The 13355-nt window shown below is 62.5% G+C and overlaps 1 protein-coding gene across 2 annotated transcripts in view; it reads left to right on the top strand.

Moving 5' to 3' along the window:
* Positions 1 to 825: 825 nt before the first annotated feature.
* The window catches only part of STAB1 (stabilin 1), an 829863-nt gene continuing 817333 nt past the window's right edge, over positions 826 to 13355 (top strand). For both annotated transcript variants that reach the window (XM_069206091.1, XM_069206090.1), the window contains exon 1: positions 826 to 1227. In XM_069206091.1, coding sequence (XP_069062192.1) covers positions 1147 to 1227 — 81 coding nt within the window. In that variant the 5' untranslated portion in view covers positions 826 to 1146. The remainder of the gene's footprint in view (positions 1228 to 13355) is intronic.

The raw sequence follows: 13355 nt of genomic DNA, 5'->3' as shown, positions 1-13355 counted from the left end.
AGGGTTCTGCCCCCAAGGGCGCCATAGAGGGCCAGAGCTCTGCCCTGGAGGGTGTCCGAGAAGCCCAGATCCCTGTCCTGGAAGATGCCATGAAGGATGCCCTGAAGGGTGCCAGGGAGGCCCGGTTCCCTGCCTTGGAGGGTGCCAGGGAGGCCCGGTTCCCTGCCTTGGAGGGTGCCAGTGAGGTCAGCATCCCTACCCTGGAGGGTGCCAGTGAGGTCAGCATCCCTACCCTGGAGGGTGCCAGGCAGGCCAGCATCCCTGCCCTGGAGAGTGCCAGGGAGACCAGCAACCCTGGCCTGGAGGGTGCCATGGAAGCCCAGATCCCTGCCCTGGAGGGTGCCATGGAGACCCAGAGCTCTGTCCTGGAGGGTGCCTGGGAGGCCAGGATCCCTGTCCTGGAGGGTGCCAGGGAGGTCCAGATCCCTGCCCTGGAGGGTGCCATGAGACCCAGATCTCTGCCCTGGAGGGTGTCATGGAGGCTCGGAGCTCTTCCCTCTAGGGTGCCATGGAGGCCCAGAGCTCTACCCTAGAGGGTGCCAGGGAGGCCTGGATCCCTGCCCTGGAGGGTGCCAGGGAGGCCTGGATCCCTGCCCTGGAGGGTGCCAGGGAGGCCTGGATCCCTGCCCTGGAGGGTGCCAGGGAGGCCTGGATCCCTGCCCTGGAGGGTTTCAGGGACGCCGGGATCCCTGCCTTGGAGGGTGCCAGGGAGGCCCGGAGCCGCCGCCTCATCAGATTCCCTGGACCTCGGGGTCCCTCAGATTTGGTGTCCAGGCCTGGAAGAGTGAGGACTTCCTTCCCTCTGTTGCGAGCAGATACCAGAGAGGAAATCCGCCCTTGTTCCTGTTTTTCACTCACGGGCTCTGCGTCGAGGAGCTGCAGTCATTCCCCTTCCACCGGCCACTGGGTGCAGAGCCTAGCGCCGAAGAGAGCTCACCGGGCGCTGCAGGGCGGGTGTGAAGGCGCTGCGGCGGAGGTGCGCCTAGAACCCGCTTCTGAGGAATGCAAAGCGCTAAAGGGTTTCTGGGCGCTTCTGGAGAGTGGGTGCTATAACATGCATTGTTAAGAAGGCCCTATAAAGTGCTTCTGCTGGGCTTCTCGGCGCTGGACTCTGAGGACGGCCGACGCGCAGAGGATTATCTGGAGATGGCGGCCCCTGGGGTCCTGTTCCTCATCAGGTGTTTTATTCTGGCGGCTTCTTGCATCCCTCGGACCCAAGGAGACCAGGTACCGTCTTCGGTTATTCCTCATTCCGTGCTGTGTGGGGCCCACAAGGACCCCTCGATGCTCCCCCACAAGCCTCGGGCTCGCCTCAGACCTACTCCGGGCCACGGGCTCCTTCTAATGTTAGCAGTTTATTTTTCTTTTCTCTTTTATTTATTCGTTTTATCTTCTCCTTTGTTCCGGCTTCTGGGGTGTTGTCTCAGGGTCTGAAGCGCCTCACGTACCCCAGGGACACTGATCTGGGACAAGCGCCCCCTCAAGACCAGGTCCACCCCACGAGTGCATTTACTGACAGGCCTCGGAGACACTCATCCCCTCCGCGCAGCGCCGAGCCTGGTCCCCTCCGCATCTAAGCACTAGGAGGGGAGGCCCCTTAGTCTTTAAGATAACATCGGGTTCTTCCATCCAGCAGCTCTTGCAACATCTCCAAAGACCCCCCCTAACCCCCAGCCCCCGCCTCTGCGCTCGGTGACCAAATCACTGCTCTTGGAATCGGGACGCAGGTCGTGTGTGTAATCCTGGCACCTTCATTTGGCCACACTTCTGTGATCTTGGGCAAGTTCCTTTCCAAGGCGGCCTCTTACTTCCTGGAGGTGGATTATCACACGCGAGCTCTCAAGTCCTGTATAACCGAGTATTCTCTTCAAACCAGGAGTGACTGATGGACAGCCGGCCCGTGGTGCGGCGCTCCCTCACCTCCCTCCGTCCTGCCCCCCACACTGAGCTAGCATTCAAATGCCCCAGGGAGGAGCTACTTGGCCCATACCTGTACTCACACCGAGATGAGGCAAGCAGACTGTACCCCCTTGGAAGGGGTACCTTCACCCTTGAATCATCCATCCATCCACTCATTCACCCATCCATATGTCCACCCGTCCATCTACCCATACTTCCACCCATCCATCTACCCATACTTCCACCCATCCATCTACCCATACTTCATCTACCCGTACTTCCACCCGTCCCTCTACCCATACTTCCACCCATCCCTCTACCCGTACTTCCACCCGTCCCTCTACCCATACTTCCACCCATCCCTCTACCCATACTTCCACCCATCCCTCTACCCGTCCCTCTACCCATACTTCCACCCGTCCCTCTACTCGTACTTCCACCCATCCCTCTACCCGTCCCTCTACCCATACTTCCACCCATCCCTCTACTCGTACTTCCACCCATCCCTCTACCCGTACTTCCACCCGTCCCTCTACCCATACTTCCACCCGTCAATCTGCCCATACTTCCACCCGTCCCTCTGCCCATACTTCCACCCGTCCCTCTGCCCATACTTCCACCCATCCCTCTACCCATACTTCCACCCATCCCTCTGCCCATACTTCCACCCATCCCTCTACCCATACTTCCCCCATCCCTCTACCCATACTTCCACCCGTCCCTCTACCCATACTTCCACCCATCCCTCTACCCGTCCCTCTACCCATACTTCCACCCATCCCTCTACTCGTACTTCCACCCATCCCTCTACCCGTACTTCCACCCGTCCCTCTACCCATACTTCCACCCGTCCCTCTACCCATACTTCCACCCATCCCTCTACCCATACTTCCACCCATCCCTCTACCCGTCCCTCTACCCATACTTCCACCCATCCCTCTACTCGTACTTCCACCCATCCCTCTACCCGTACTTCCACCCGTCCCTCTGCCCATACTTCCACCCGTCCCTCTGCCCATACTTCCACCCGTCCCTCTGCCCATACTTCCACCCGTCCCTCTGCCCATACTTCCACCCATCACTCTGCCCATACTTCCACCCATCCCTCTACCCAGACTTCCCCCATCCCTCTGCCCATACTTCCACCCATCCCTCTACCCATACTTCCCCCATCCCTCTACCCATACTTCCACCCGTCCCTCTACCCATACTTCCACCCATCCCTCTACCCGTCCCTCTACCCATACTTCCACCCATCCCTCTACCCATACTTCCACCCATCCCTCTACTCGTACTTCCACCCGTCCCTCTACCCGTACTTCCACCCGTCCCTCTACCCGTACTTCCACCCGTCCCTCTGCCCGTACTTCCACCCGTCCCTCTGCCCGTACTTCCACCCGTCCCTCTGCCCGTACTTCCACCCGTCCCTCTGCCCGTACTTCCACCCGTCCCTCTGCCCATACTTCCACCCATCCCTCTACCCATACTACCACCAATCCCTCCACCCGTCCCTCTACCCCTCCTTCCACCCGTCCCTCTACCCCTCCTTCCACCCGTCCCTCTACCCCTCCTTCCACCCGTCCCTCTACCCCTCCTTCCACCCGTCCCTCTACCCCTCCTTCCACCCGTCCCTCTACCCATACTTCCACCCTTCCATCTACCCATACTTCATCTACCCGTACTTCCACCCGTACTTCCACCCGTCCCTCTACCCATACTTCCACCCATCCCTCTACCCGTACTTCCACCCGTCCCTCTACCCATACTTCCACCCATCCCTCTACCCATACTTCCACCCATCCCTCTACCCGTCCCTCTACCCATACTTCCACCCATCCCTCTACTCGTACTTCCACCCATCCCTCTACCCGTCCCTCTACCCATACTTCCACCCATCCCTCTACCCATACTTCCACCCATCCCTCTACCCGTACTTCCACCCGTCCCTCTACCCATACTTCCACCCGTCAATCTGCCCATACTTCCACCCGTCCCTCTGCCCATACTTCCACCCATCACTCTGCCCATACTTCCACCCATCACTCTGCCCATACTTCCACCCATCCCTCTACCCATACTTCCCCCATCCCTCTACCCATACTTCCACCCGTCCCTCTACCCATACTTCCACCCATCCCTCTACCCGTCCCTCTACCCATACTTCCACCCATTCCTCTACCCATACTTCCACCCATCCCTCTACTCGTACTTCCACCCGTCCCTCTACCCGTACTTCCACCCGTCCCTCTACCCGTACTTCCACCCGTCCCTCTACCCGTACTTCCACCCGTCCCTCTACCCGTACTTCCACCCGTCCCTCTGCCCGTACTTCCACCCGTCCCTCTGCCCGTACTTCCACCCGTCCCTCTGCCCGTACTTCCACCCGTCCCTCTGCCCGTACTTCCACCCGTCCCTCTGCCCATACTTCCACCCATCCCTCTACCCATACTACCACCAATCCCTCCACCCGTCCCTCTACCCATACTTCCACCCGTCCCTCTACCCCTCCTTCCACCCGTCCCTCTACCCCTCCTTCCACCCGTCCCTCTACCTCTCCTTCCACCCGTCCCTCTACCTCTCCTTCCACCCATCCCTCTGCCCGTATTTCCACCCATCCCTCTACCCGTACTTCCACCCGTCCCTCTACCCATACTTCCACCCATCCCTCTGCCCATACATCCACCGTCCCTCTTTTCAGTTCCCCCATCGTCCACTCCTCATCCTTCCACTCATTCACTCTAATCTGTGGATCACCCGTTACTTTCATTCATCCCCTCATCCTTGCACTTCACCCCCTATCCTAGGTTTCACCTTTCCTTATGTCCTCATCCTTTGTTTCATCCTTTGTTTCCTCCTTCCTCTTCCCTCTCTCCTCCTTGTACCTGTCCATCTCTTCTCTTCCATTAGTGGTTTTTCCTTCCTTCCTGTATCCAATGCTTGCTTTTTCTGTTTGTCTGGTTTCTGATTTTGTGCTTTTTCGCTTTAGCCCCCCCAGCCCCCGCCCCTGCTGTGCATGCCCCCCACCTCACCCCCCACACACTCCCTTCTGTCATTTACTCCCTAACACTGTCCTTTATCAGCACTTTGTCACCGGCGCTGACGACAGAGGAGGCCTATGGGCAACTACTTGATGGTTGGTGGCACCCACCTCACCCGGCCCCTGGCACCAACCTCACCCGGCCCCTGCCACCTACCTCACCCGGGCCCTGCCACCTACCTCACCCAGCCCCTGGCACCCACCTCACCCGGCCCCTGGCACCCACCTCACCCGGCCCCTGGCACCCACCTCACCCGGCCCCTGGCACCCACCTCACCCGGCCCCTGGCACCCACCTCTTCGGCCCCCACATTACTGGCACTAACCTCTCCAGCCCCTGGCGCCCACCTCACCCGGCCCCTGGCACCCACCTCACCCGGCCCCTGGCACCCACCTCACCCGGCCCCTGGCACCCACCTCACCCGGCCCCTGGCACCCACCTCACCCGGCCCCTGGCACCTACCTCACCCGGCCCCTGGCACCTACCTCACGCGGGCCCTGGCACCTACCTCACGCGGGCCCTGGCACCTACCTCACGCGGGCCCTGGCACCTACCTCACGCGGGCCCTGGCACCTACCTCACGCGGGCCCTGGCACCTACCTCACGCGGGCCCTGGCACCTACCTCACGCGGGCCCTGGCACCTACCTCACGCGGGCCCTGGCACCTACCTCACGCGGGCCCTGGCACCTACCTCACGCGGGCCCTGGCACCTACCTCACGCGGGCCCTGGCACCTACCTCACGCGGGCCCTGGCACCCACCTCCCCGGCCCCTGGCACTCACCTCACCCGGCCCCTGGCACCCACCTCTTCGGCCCCCACATTACTGGCTCCTGGCACTAACCTCTCCAGCCCCTGGCGCCCACCTCACCCAGCCCCTGGCGCCCACCTCACCCAGCCCCTGGCACCCACCTTCCCGGCCCCTGGCACCCACCTCACCGGCCCCTGACACTCACCTCACCTAGCCCCTGGCACCCACCTCTTCGGCCTCCACCTTACCGGCCCCTGGCACCCACCTCTCCAGTCCCTGGCACCCACCTCACCCGGCCCCTGGCACCCACCTCACCCGGCCCCTGGCACCCACCTCACCCGGCCCCTGGCACCCACCTCACCCGGCCCCTGGCACCCACCTCACCCGGCCCCTGGCACTCACCTCACCCGGCCCCTGGCACTCACCTCACCCGGCCCCTGGCACTCACCTCACCCGGCCCCTGGCACTCACCTCTCCGGCCCCTGGTACCCACCTCTCCGGCCCCTGGCACTCAACACACTAGCCCCTGGCACCCACCACACTGGCCCCAGGCACCCACCTCACTGGCACACCGGCCCCAGGCACCCACCTCTCCGGCCCCTGGCACTCACCACACCGGCCCCAGGCACCCACCTCACCGGCACACCGGCCCCAGGCACCCACCTCACCGGCACACCGGCCCCAGGCACCCACCTCACTGGCACAACGGCCCCTGGCACCCAACTCCCCGGCCCCTGGCACTTACCTCCCTGGCCCCTGGCGCACTCCAACCTCCCCTCACCGGCCCATGGCGCGGGCCCACCTCCCCTCCCTGGCGCGGACCCACCTCACTTCAATTGGCACCCACCTCACTGGCCCATAGGTCCCAGTGACCGCACCCTTTTAAGATGCTTGAAGGGGGGTCCTAGGGTTGTATGATGGAACCACGCATGCTTGAACAACGGGGTCACAACAACGACCGCGTTACCACCACTAATGCCTTTACCACGCAGGCCTTCGCAACGATTTTTAGTTGTAAAGGCATGTGTGGAAGTGGCATGTATGGTTGTTGCATGCCACCCACACCCTAAAAACAGAAGTGCCCTGACCTCCCACCCTTAAAAACCACCCCAATACCTCCCCACTCACCCTTAGCCCTAAAACCGACCACCACCCCCAAAAATAAAACAACCCAATCCCTAAAAACAAAAGTAACCTGAACACCCACCCTCCCCCTAGAAACAAAAGTACCCCGACCCCCCACCTTTAAAAACTACCCTGATACCCCCACCCCACTTAGCCCTAAAACAGACCCATCCCCCAAAAATAAACTACCCAACCCCTAAAACCAAAATTACCCCGAACCACCCACCACTCCCGCCCCTAAAAACCCATCCCCCGCCTGCCCTGAATACAAAATTATCACAACCCCCCACCCAGCCCCTAAAAGCCCGACCCCCCCACCAGCCCTAAATACAAAATTACCCCAACCCCCACCCCTAAATATCTGCCCTAAATACAAAACAACTCTGACACCCCCACTCCTAATAACCTGCCCCCTCCTGCCCTGAATACAAAATTACCCCAACCCCCCACCCCACCCCTAAAAACAAAATAACCCCAACCCGCCCTAAAAACCATAGTACCTCCCCCCACCTGAACCCTTAAAAAAAAAAAAATAACCACCCCAACCACTTCACCCCCTGCCCCAGCCCCACTTACCTGATCGCATTCTTTCCCGATGGATCTTCCTTTTTCTCCGCCTTAACCACGCATGTGCGTTGTTCAGCACATGCGTGGTTAAGGCAAAGAAAAAGGCCTGCGTTGTTCAGGCAAGCGTCGTTCCGGACCTTTCCCAAAGCCAATACCTTGTTATACTCATGGAGCATACCACCAACCCTTATCTCTGCTGCAGACCATCATTCAACCCTTCATCCCTGCCACAGACCTCCAACCAACCCCTCACCTGTGCCACAGACCACCAACTGACCCTCACACCTTCCGCAGACCAAAAATCAACAATCATCTCTGCCGCATACCACCAACAATCAACCCTTCATCCCTGCCACAGACCTCCAACCAACCCCTCACCTGTGCCACAGACCACCAACTGACCCTCACACCTTCCGCAGACCAAAAATCAACAATCATCTCTGCCGCATACCACCAACCCACCCTCAGCCCTGCCGCAGACCAACAATCAACCCTCATCCTGCCGCAGACCACCAACCCACCCTCAGCCCTGCCGCACACCAACAATCAACCCTCATCCTGCCGCAGACCACCAACCCACCCTCAGCCCTGCCGCAGACCACCAACCCACCCTCAGCCCTGCCGCAGACCAACAATCAACCCTCATCCTGCCGCAGACCACCAACCCACCCTCAGCCCTGCCGCAGACCAACAATCAACCCTCATCCTGCCGCAGACCACCAACCCACCCTCAGCCCTGCCGCAGTCCAACTATCAACCCTCATCCTGCCGCAGACCACCAACCCACCCTCAGCCCTGCCGCAGACCAACTATCAACCCTCATCCCTGCTGCAGACCACCAACAAACCTTCATTCCTGCTGCAGGCCGTCAACCAACCCCTCATCCCTGCCACAGACTACCAACCAACCCCTCATCCCTGCCACAGACCAACCAACCAACCCCTCATCCCTGCCACAGACCACCAACCAACCCCTCACCCCTGCCGCAGACCACCATCCCACCTTCAGCCCAGCCGCAGACCAACTATCAACCTTCATCCCTGCCGCAGACCACCAACAAACCCTCATCCCTGCCGCAGGCCACCAACCAACCCCTCATCCCTGCCACAGACCACCAACCAACCCCTCATCCCTGCCACAGACCGACCAACCAACCCCGCATCCCTGCCACAGACCACCAACCAACCCTCATCTCTGCTGCAGGCCATCAATCAACCCCACTTCCCTGCCACAGACCACCAACCAACCCCTCATCCCTGCCACAGACCACCAACCAACCCCCCATCCCTGCCACAGACCATCATTCAACCCCTCATCCCTGCCACAGACAACCAACGCCTCACCCCTGTCGCAGACCACCATTCAACTCCTCAGTCCTGCCACAGACCACCAACCAGCCTTTCACCCCTGCCGCAGGCCACCAACCCACCCCTCACTCCTGCTACAGACCACCACCCCTCACTCCTGCCGCAGACCACTAACCCACCCCTCACCCCTTCTATAGACCAATCCACCCCTCACCTCTGCCGCAGACCAACCAATCCACCCCTCACCCCTCCTGCAGACCACCAACCCACCCCTCACCCCTGCGCAGACCACCAACCCACCCCTCACCCCTCCTGCAAACCACCAACCCACCCCTCACCCCTGCGCAGACCACCAACCCACCCCTCACCCCTCCTGCAGACCACCAACCCACCCCTCACCCCTGCTGCAGACCAACCAACCCTTCAGCCCTGCTGCAGACCACCAACCCACCCCTCGCCCCTGCTGCAGACCAACCAACCCTTCAGCCCTCCTGCAGACCACCAACCCACCCTCACCCCTGCTGCAGACCAACCAACCCTTCAGCCCTGCTGCAGACCACCAACCCACCCCTCACCCCTCCTGCAGACCACCAACCCACCCCTCACCCCTGCTGCAGACCAACCAACCCTTCAGCCCTGCTGCAGACCACCAACCCACACCTCACCCCTGCGCAGACCACCAACCCACACCTCACCCCTCCTGCAAACCACCAACCCACCCCTCACCCCTGCGCAGACCACCAACCCACACCTCACCCCTCCTGCAAACCACCAACCCACCCCTCACCCCTGCTGCAGACCAACCAACCCTTCAGCCCTGCTGCAGACCACCAACCCACACCTCACCCCTGCGCAGACCACCAACCCACACCTCACCCCTCCTGCAAACCACCAACCCACCCCTCACCCCTGCGCAGACCACCAACCCACCCCTCACCCCTGCGCAGACCACCAACCCACCCATCACCCCTCCTGCAGACCACCAATCCACCCCTCACCCCTGCGCAGACCACCAACCCATCCCTCACCCCTCCTGCAGACCACAACCCACCCCTCACCCATGCGCAGACCACCAACCCACCCCTCACCACTGCGCAGATCACCAACCCACCCCTCACCCCTGCTGCAGACCACCAACCCACCCCTCACCCCTCCTGCAGACCACCAACCCACCCCTCACCCCTGCTGCAGACCAACCAACCCTTCAGCCCTGCTGCAGACCACCAACCCACACCTCACCCCTGCGCAGACCACCAACCCACACCTCACCCCTCCTGCAAACCACCAACCCACCCCTCACCCCTGCGCAGACCACCAACCCACACCTCACCCCTCCTGCAAACCACCAACCCACCCCTCACCCCTGCTGCAGACCAACCAACCCTTCAGCCCTGCTGCAGACCACCAACCCACACCTCACCCCTGCGCAGACCACCAACCCACACCTCACCCCTCCTGCAAACCACCAACCCACCCCTCACCCCTGCGCAGACCACCAACCCACCCCTCACCCCTGCGCAGACCACCAACCCACCCCTCACCCCTCCTGCAGACCACCAATCCACCCCTCACCCCTGCGCAGACCACCAACCCATCCCTCACCCCTCCTGCAGGCCACAACCCACCCCTCACCCATGCGCAGACCACCAACCCACCCCTCACCACTGCGCAGATCACCAACCCACCCCTCACCCCTGCGCAGACCACCAACCCACCCCTCACCCCTGCGCAGACCACCAACCCACCCCTCCGGCAGACCACCAACCCACCCTTCACCCCTGCACAGACCACCAACCCACCCCTCACCCCTGCGCAGACCACCAACCCACCCCTCACCCCTCCTGCAGACCACCAACCCACCCCTCACCCCTCCTGCAGACCACCAACCCACCCCTCACCCCTCCTGCAGACCACCAACCCACCCCTCACCCCTGCGCAGACCACCAACCCACCCCTCACCCCTGCACAGACCACCAACCCACCCCTCACCCCTCCTGCAGACCACCAACCCACCCCTCAACCCTGCTGCAGACCAACCAACCCTTCACCCCTGCTGCAGACCACCAACCCACCCCTCACCCCTGCTGCAGACCAACCAACCCTTCAGCCCTGCTGCAGACCACCAACCCACCCCTCCTGCAGACCACCAACCCACCCCTCACCCCTGCTGCAGACCAACCAACCCTTCCGCCCTGCTGCAGACCACCAACCCACCCCTCACCCCTCCTGCAGACCACCAACCCACCCCTCACCCCTCCTGCAGACCACCAACCCACCCCTCACCCCTCCTGCAGACCACCAACCCACCCCTCACCCCTCCTGCAGACCACCAACCCACCCCTCACCCCTCCTGCAGACCACCAACCCACCCCTCACCCCTGCGCAGACCACCAACCCACCCCTCACCCCTCCTGCAGACCACCAACCCACCCCTCACCCCTCCTGCAGACCACCAACCCACCCCTCACCCCTGCTGCAGACCAACCAACCCTTCAGCCCTGCTGCAGACCACCAACCCACCCCTCGCCCCTGCTGCAGACCAACCAACCCTTCAGCCCTGCTGCAGACCACCAACCCACCCCTCACCCCTGCTGCAGACCAACCAACCCTTCAGCCCTGCGCAGACCACCAACCCACCCTTCACCCCTGCGCAGACCACCAACCCACCCCTCACCCCTGCGCAGACCACCAACCCACCCCTCACCCCTCCTGCAGACCACCAACCCACCCCTCACCCCTGCGCAGACCACCAACCCACCCCTCACCCCTGCGCAGACCACCAACCCACCCATCACCCCTGCGCAGACCACCAACCCACCCCTCCTGCAGACCACCAATCCACCCCTACTGCAGACCACCAACCCACCCCTCACCCCTGCGCAGACCACCAACCCACCCCTCACCCCTCCTGCAGACCACCAACCCACCCTTCACCCCTGCGCAGACCACCAACCCACCCCTCACCCCTGCGCAGACCACCAACCCACCCCTCACCCCTGCGCAGACCACCAACCCACCCTTCACCCCTGCGCAGACCACCAACCCACCCTTCACCCCTGCGCAGACCACCAACCCACCCCTCACCCCTCCTGCAGACCACCAACCCACCCCTCACCCCTGCGCAGACCACCAACCCACCCCTCACCCCTGCGCAGACCACCAACCCACCCATCACCCCTGCGCAGACCACCAACCCACCCCTCACCCCTCCTGCAGACCACCAACCCACCCCTCACCCCTCCTGCAGACCACCAACCCACCCCTCACCCCTGCGCAGACCACCAACCCACCCCTCACCCCTGCGCAGACCACCAACACACCCCTCACCCCTGCTGCAGACCACCAACCCACTCCTCACCCCTGCGCAGACTACCAACCCACCCCTCACCCCTGCGCAGACTACCAACCCACCCCTCACCCCTGCGCAGACCACCAACCCACCCCTCACCCCTGCGCAGACCACCAACCCACCCCTCACCCCTCCTGCAGACCACCAACCCACCCCTCACCCCTGCGCAGACCACCAACCCACCCCTAACCCATGCGCAGACCACCAACCCACCCCTGCTGCAGACCACCAACCCACCCCTCACCCCTGCGCAGACCACCAACCCACCCCTCACCCCTGCGCAAACCACCAACCCACCCCTCACCCCTGCGCAGACCACCAACCCACCCCTCACCCCTGCGCAGACCACCAACCCACCCCTCACCCCTGCGCAGACCACCAACCCACCCCTCACCCCTGCGCAGACCACCAACCCACCCCTCACCCCTGCGCAGACCACCAACCCACCCCTCACCCCTGCGCAGACCACCAACCCACCCCTCACCCCTGCGCAGACCACCAACCCACCCCTCACCCCTGCTGCAGACCACCAACCCACCCCTCACCCCTGCGCAGACTACCAACCCACCCCTCACCCCTGCGCAGACAACCAACCCACTCCTCACCCCTGCGCAGACCACCAACCCACTCCTCACCCCTGCGCAGACCACCAACCCACCCCTCACCCCTGCGCAGACCACCAACCCACCCCTCACCCCTGCGCAGACCACCAACCCACCCCTAACCCCTGCGCAGACCACCAACCCACCCCTAACCCCTGCGCAGACCACCAACCCACCCCTCCTGCAGACCACCAACCCACCCCTCACCCCTGCGCAGACCACCAACCCACCCCTCCTGCAGACCACCAACCCACCCCTCACCCCTGCGCAGACCACCAACCCACCCCTCACCCCTCCTGCAGACCACCAACCCACCCCTCACCCATGCGCAGACCACCAACCCACCCCTGCGCAGACCACCAACCCACCCATCACCCCTGCGCAGACTACCAACAATCCCTCTGAACCCTTGCTGTAGAAAACTAAATAATCTGTCTTCAGGTCTGCCGCAGTGCACCAACCCCCACAGCAGACCTACAACCAACCTCTTTAAACTCTACAGCAAATCACCCTCCCAGGTAAACTCCAGCAGCAGAGCACATAGTGCAGAAGCCCCTGTGGTTCCAGCCCAGATCCCCCACAGCAACCACCCGCGCGCCGGGAAGGCAGCTTCTTGGCACCTCTCACCGCCTGGCAGCAGAGCCACAGTTCATGGATAGTTCTGAAGCCTGCAGGGGCAGAGAAGGCTGCCCTCCCTCATCTCATAGTACTGACCAATC

Source organism: Pleurodeles waltl, chromosome 9, assembly GCF_031143425.1.
Source record: "Pleurodeles waltl isolate 20211129_DDA chromosome 9, aPleWal1.hap1.20221129, whole genome shotgun sequence".
Taxonomy (NCBI): domain Eukaryota; kingdom Metazoa; phylum Chordata; class Amphibia; order Caudata; family Salamandridae; genus Pleurodeles; species Pleurodeles waltl.
This window is presented reverse-complemented; position numbering and strand designations above follow the sequence as displayed.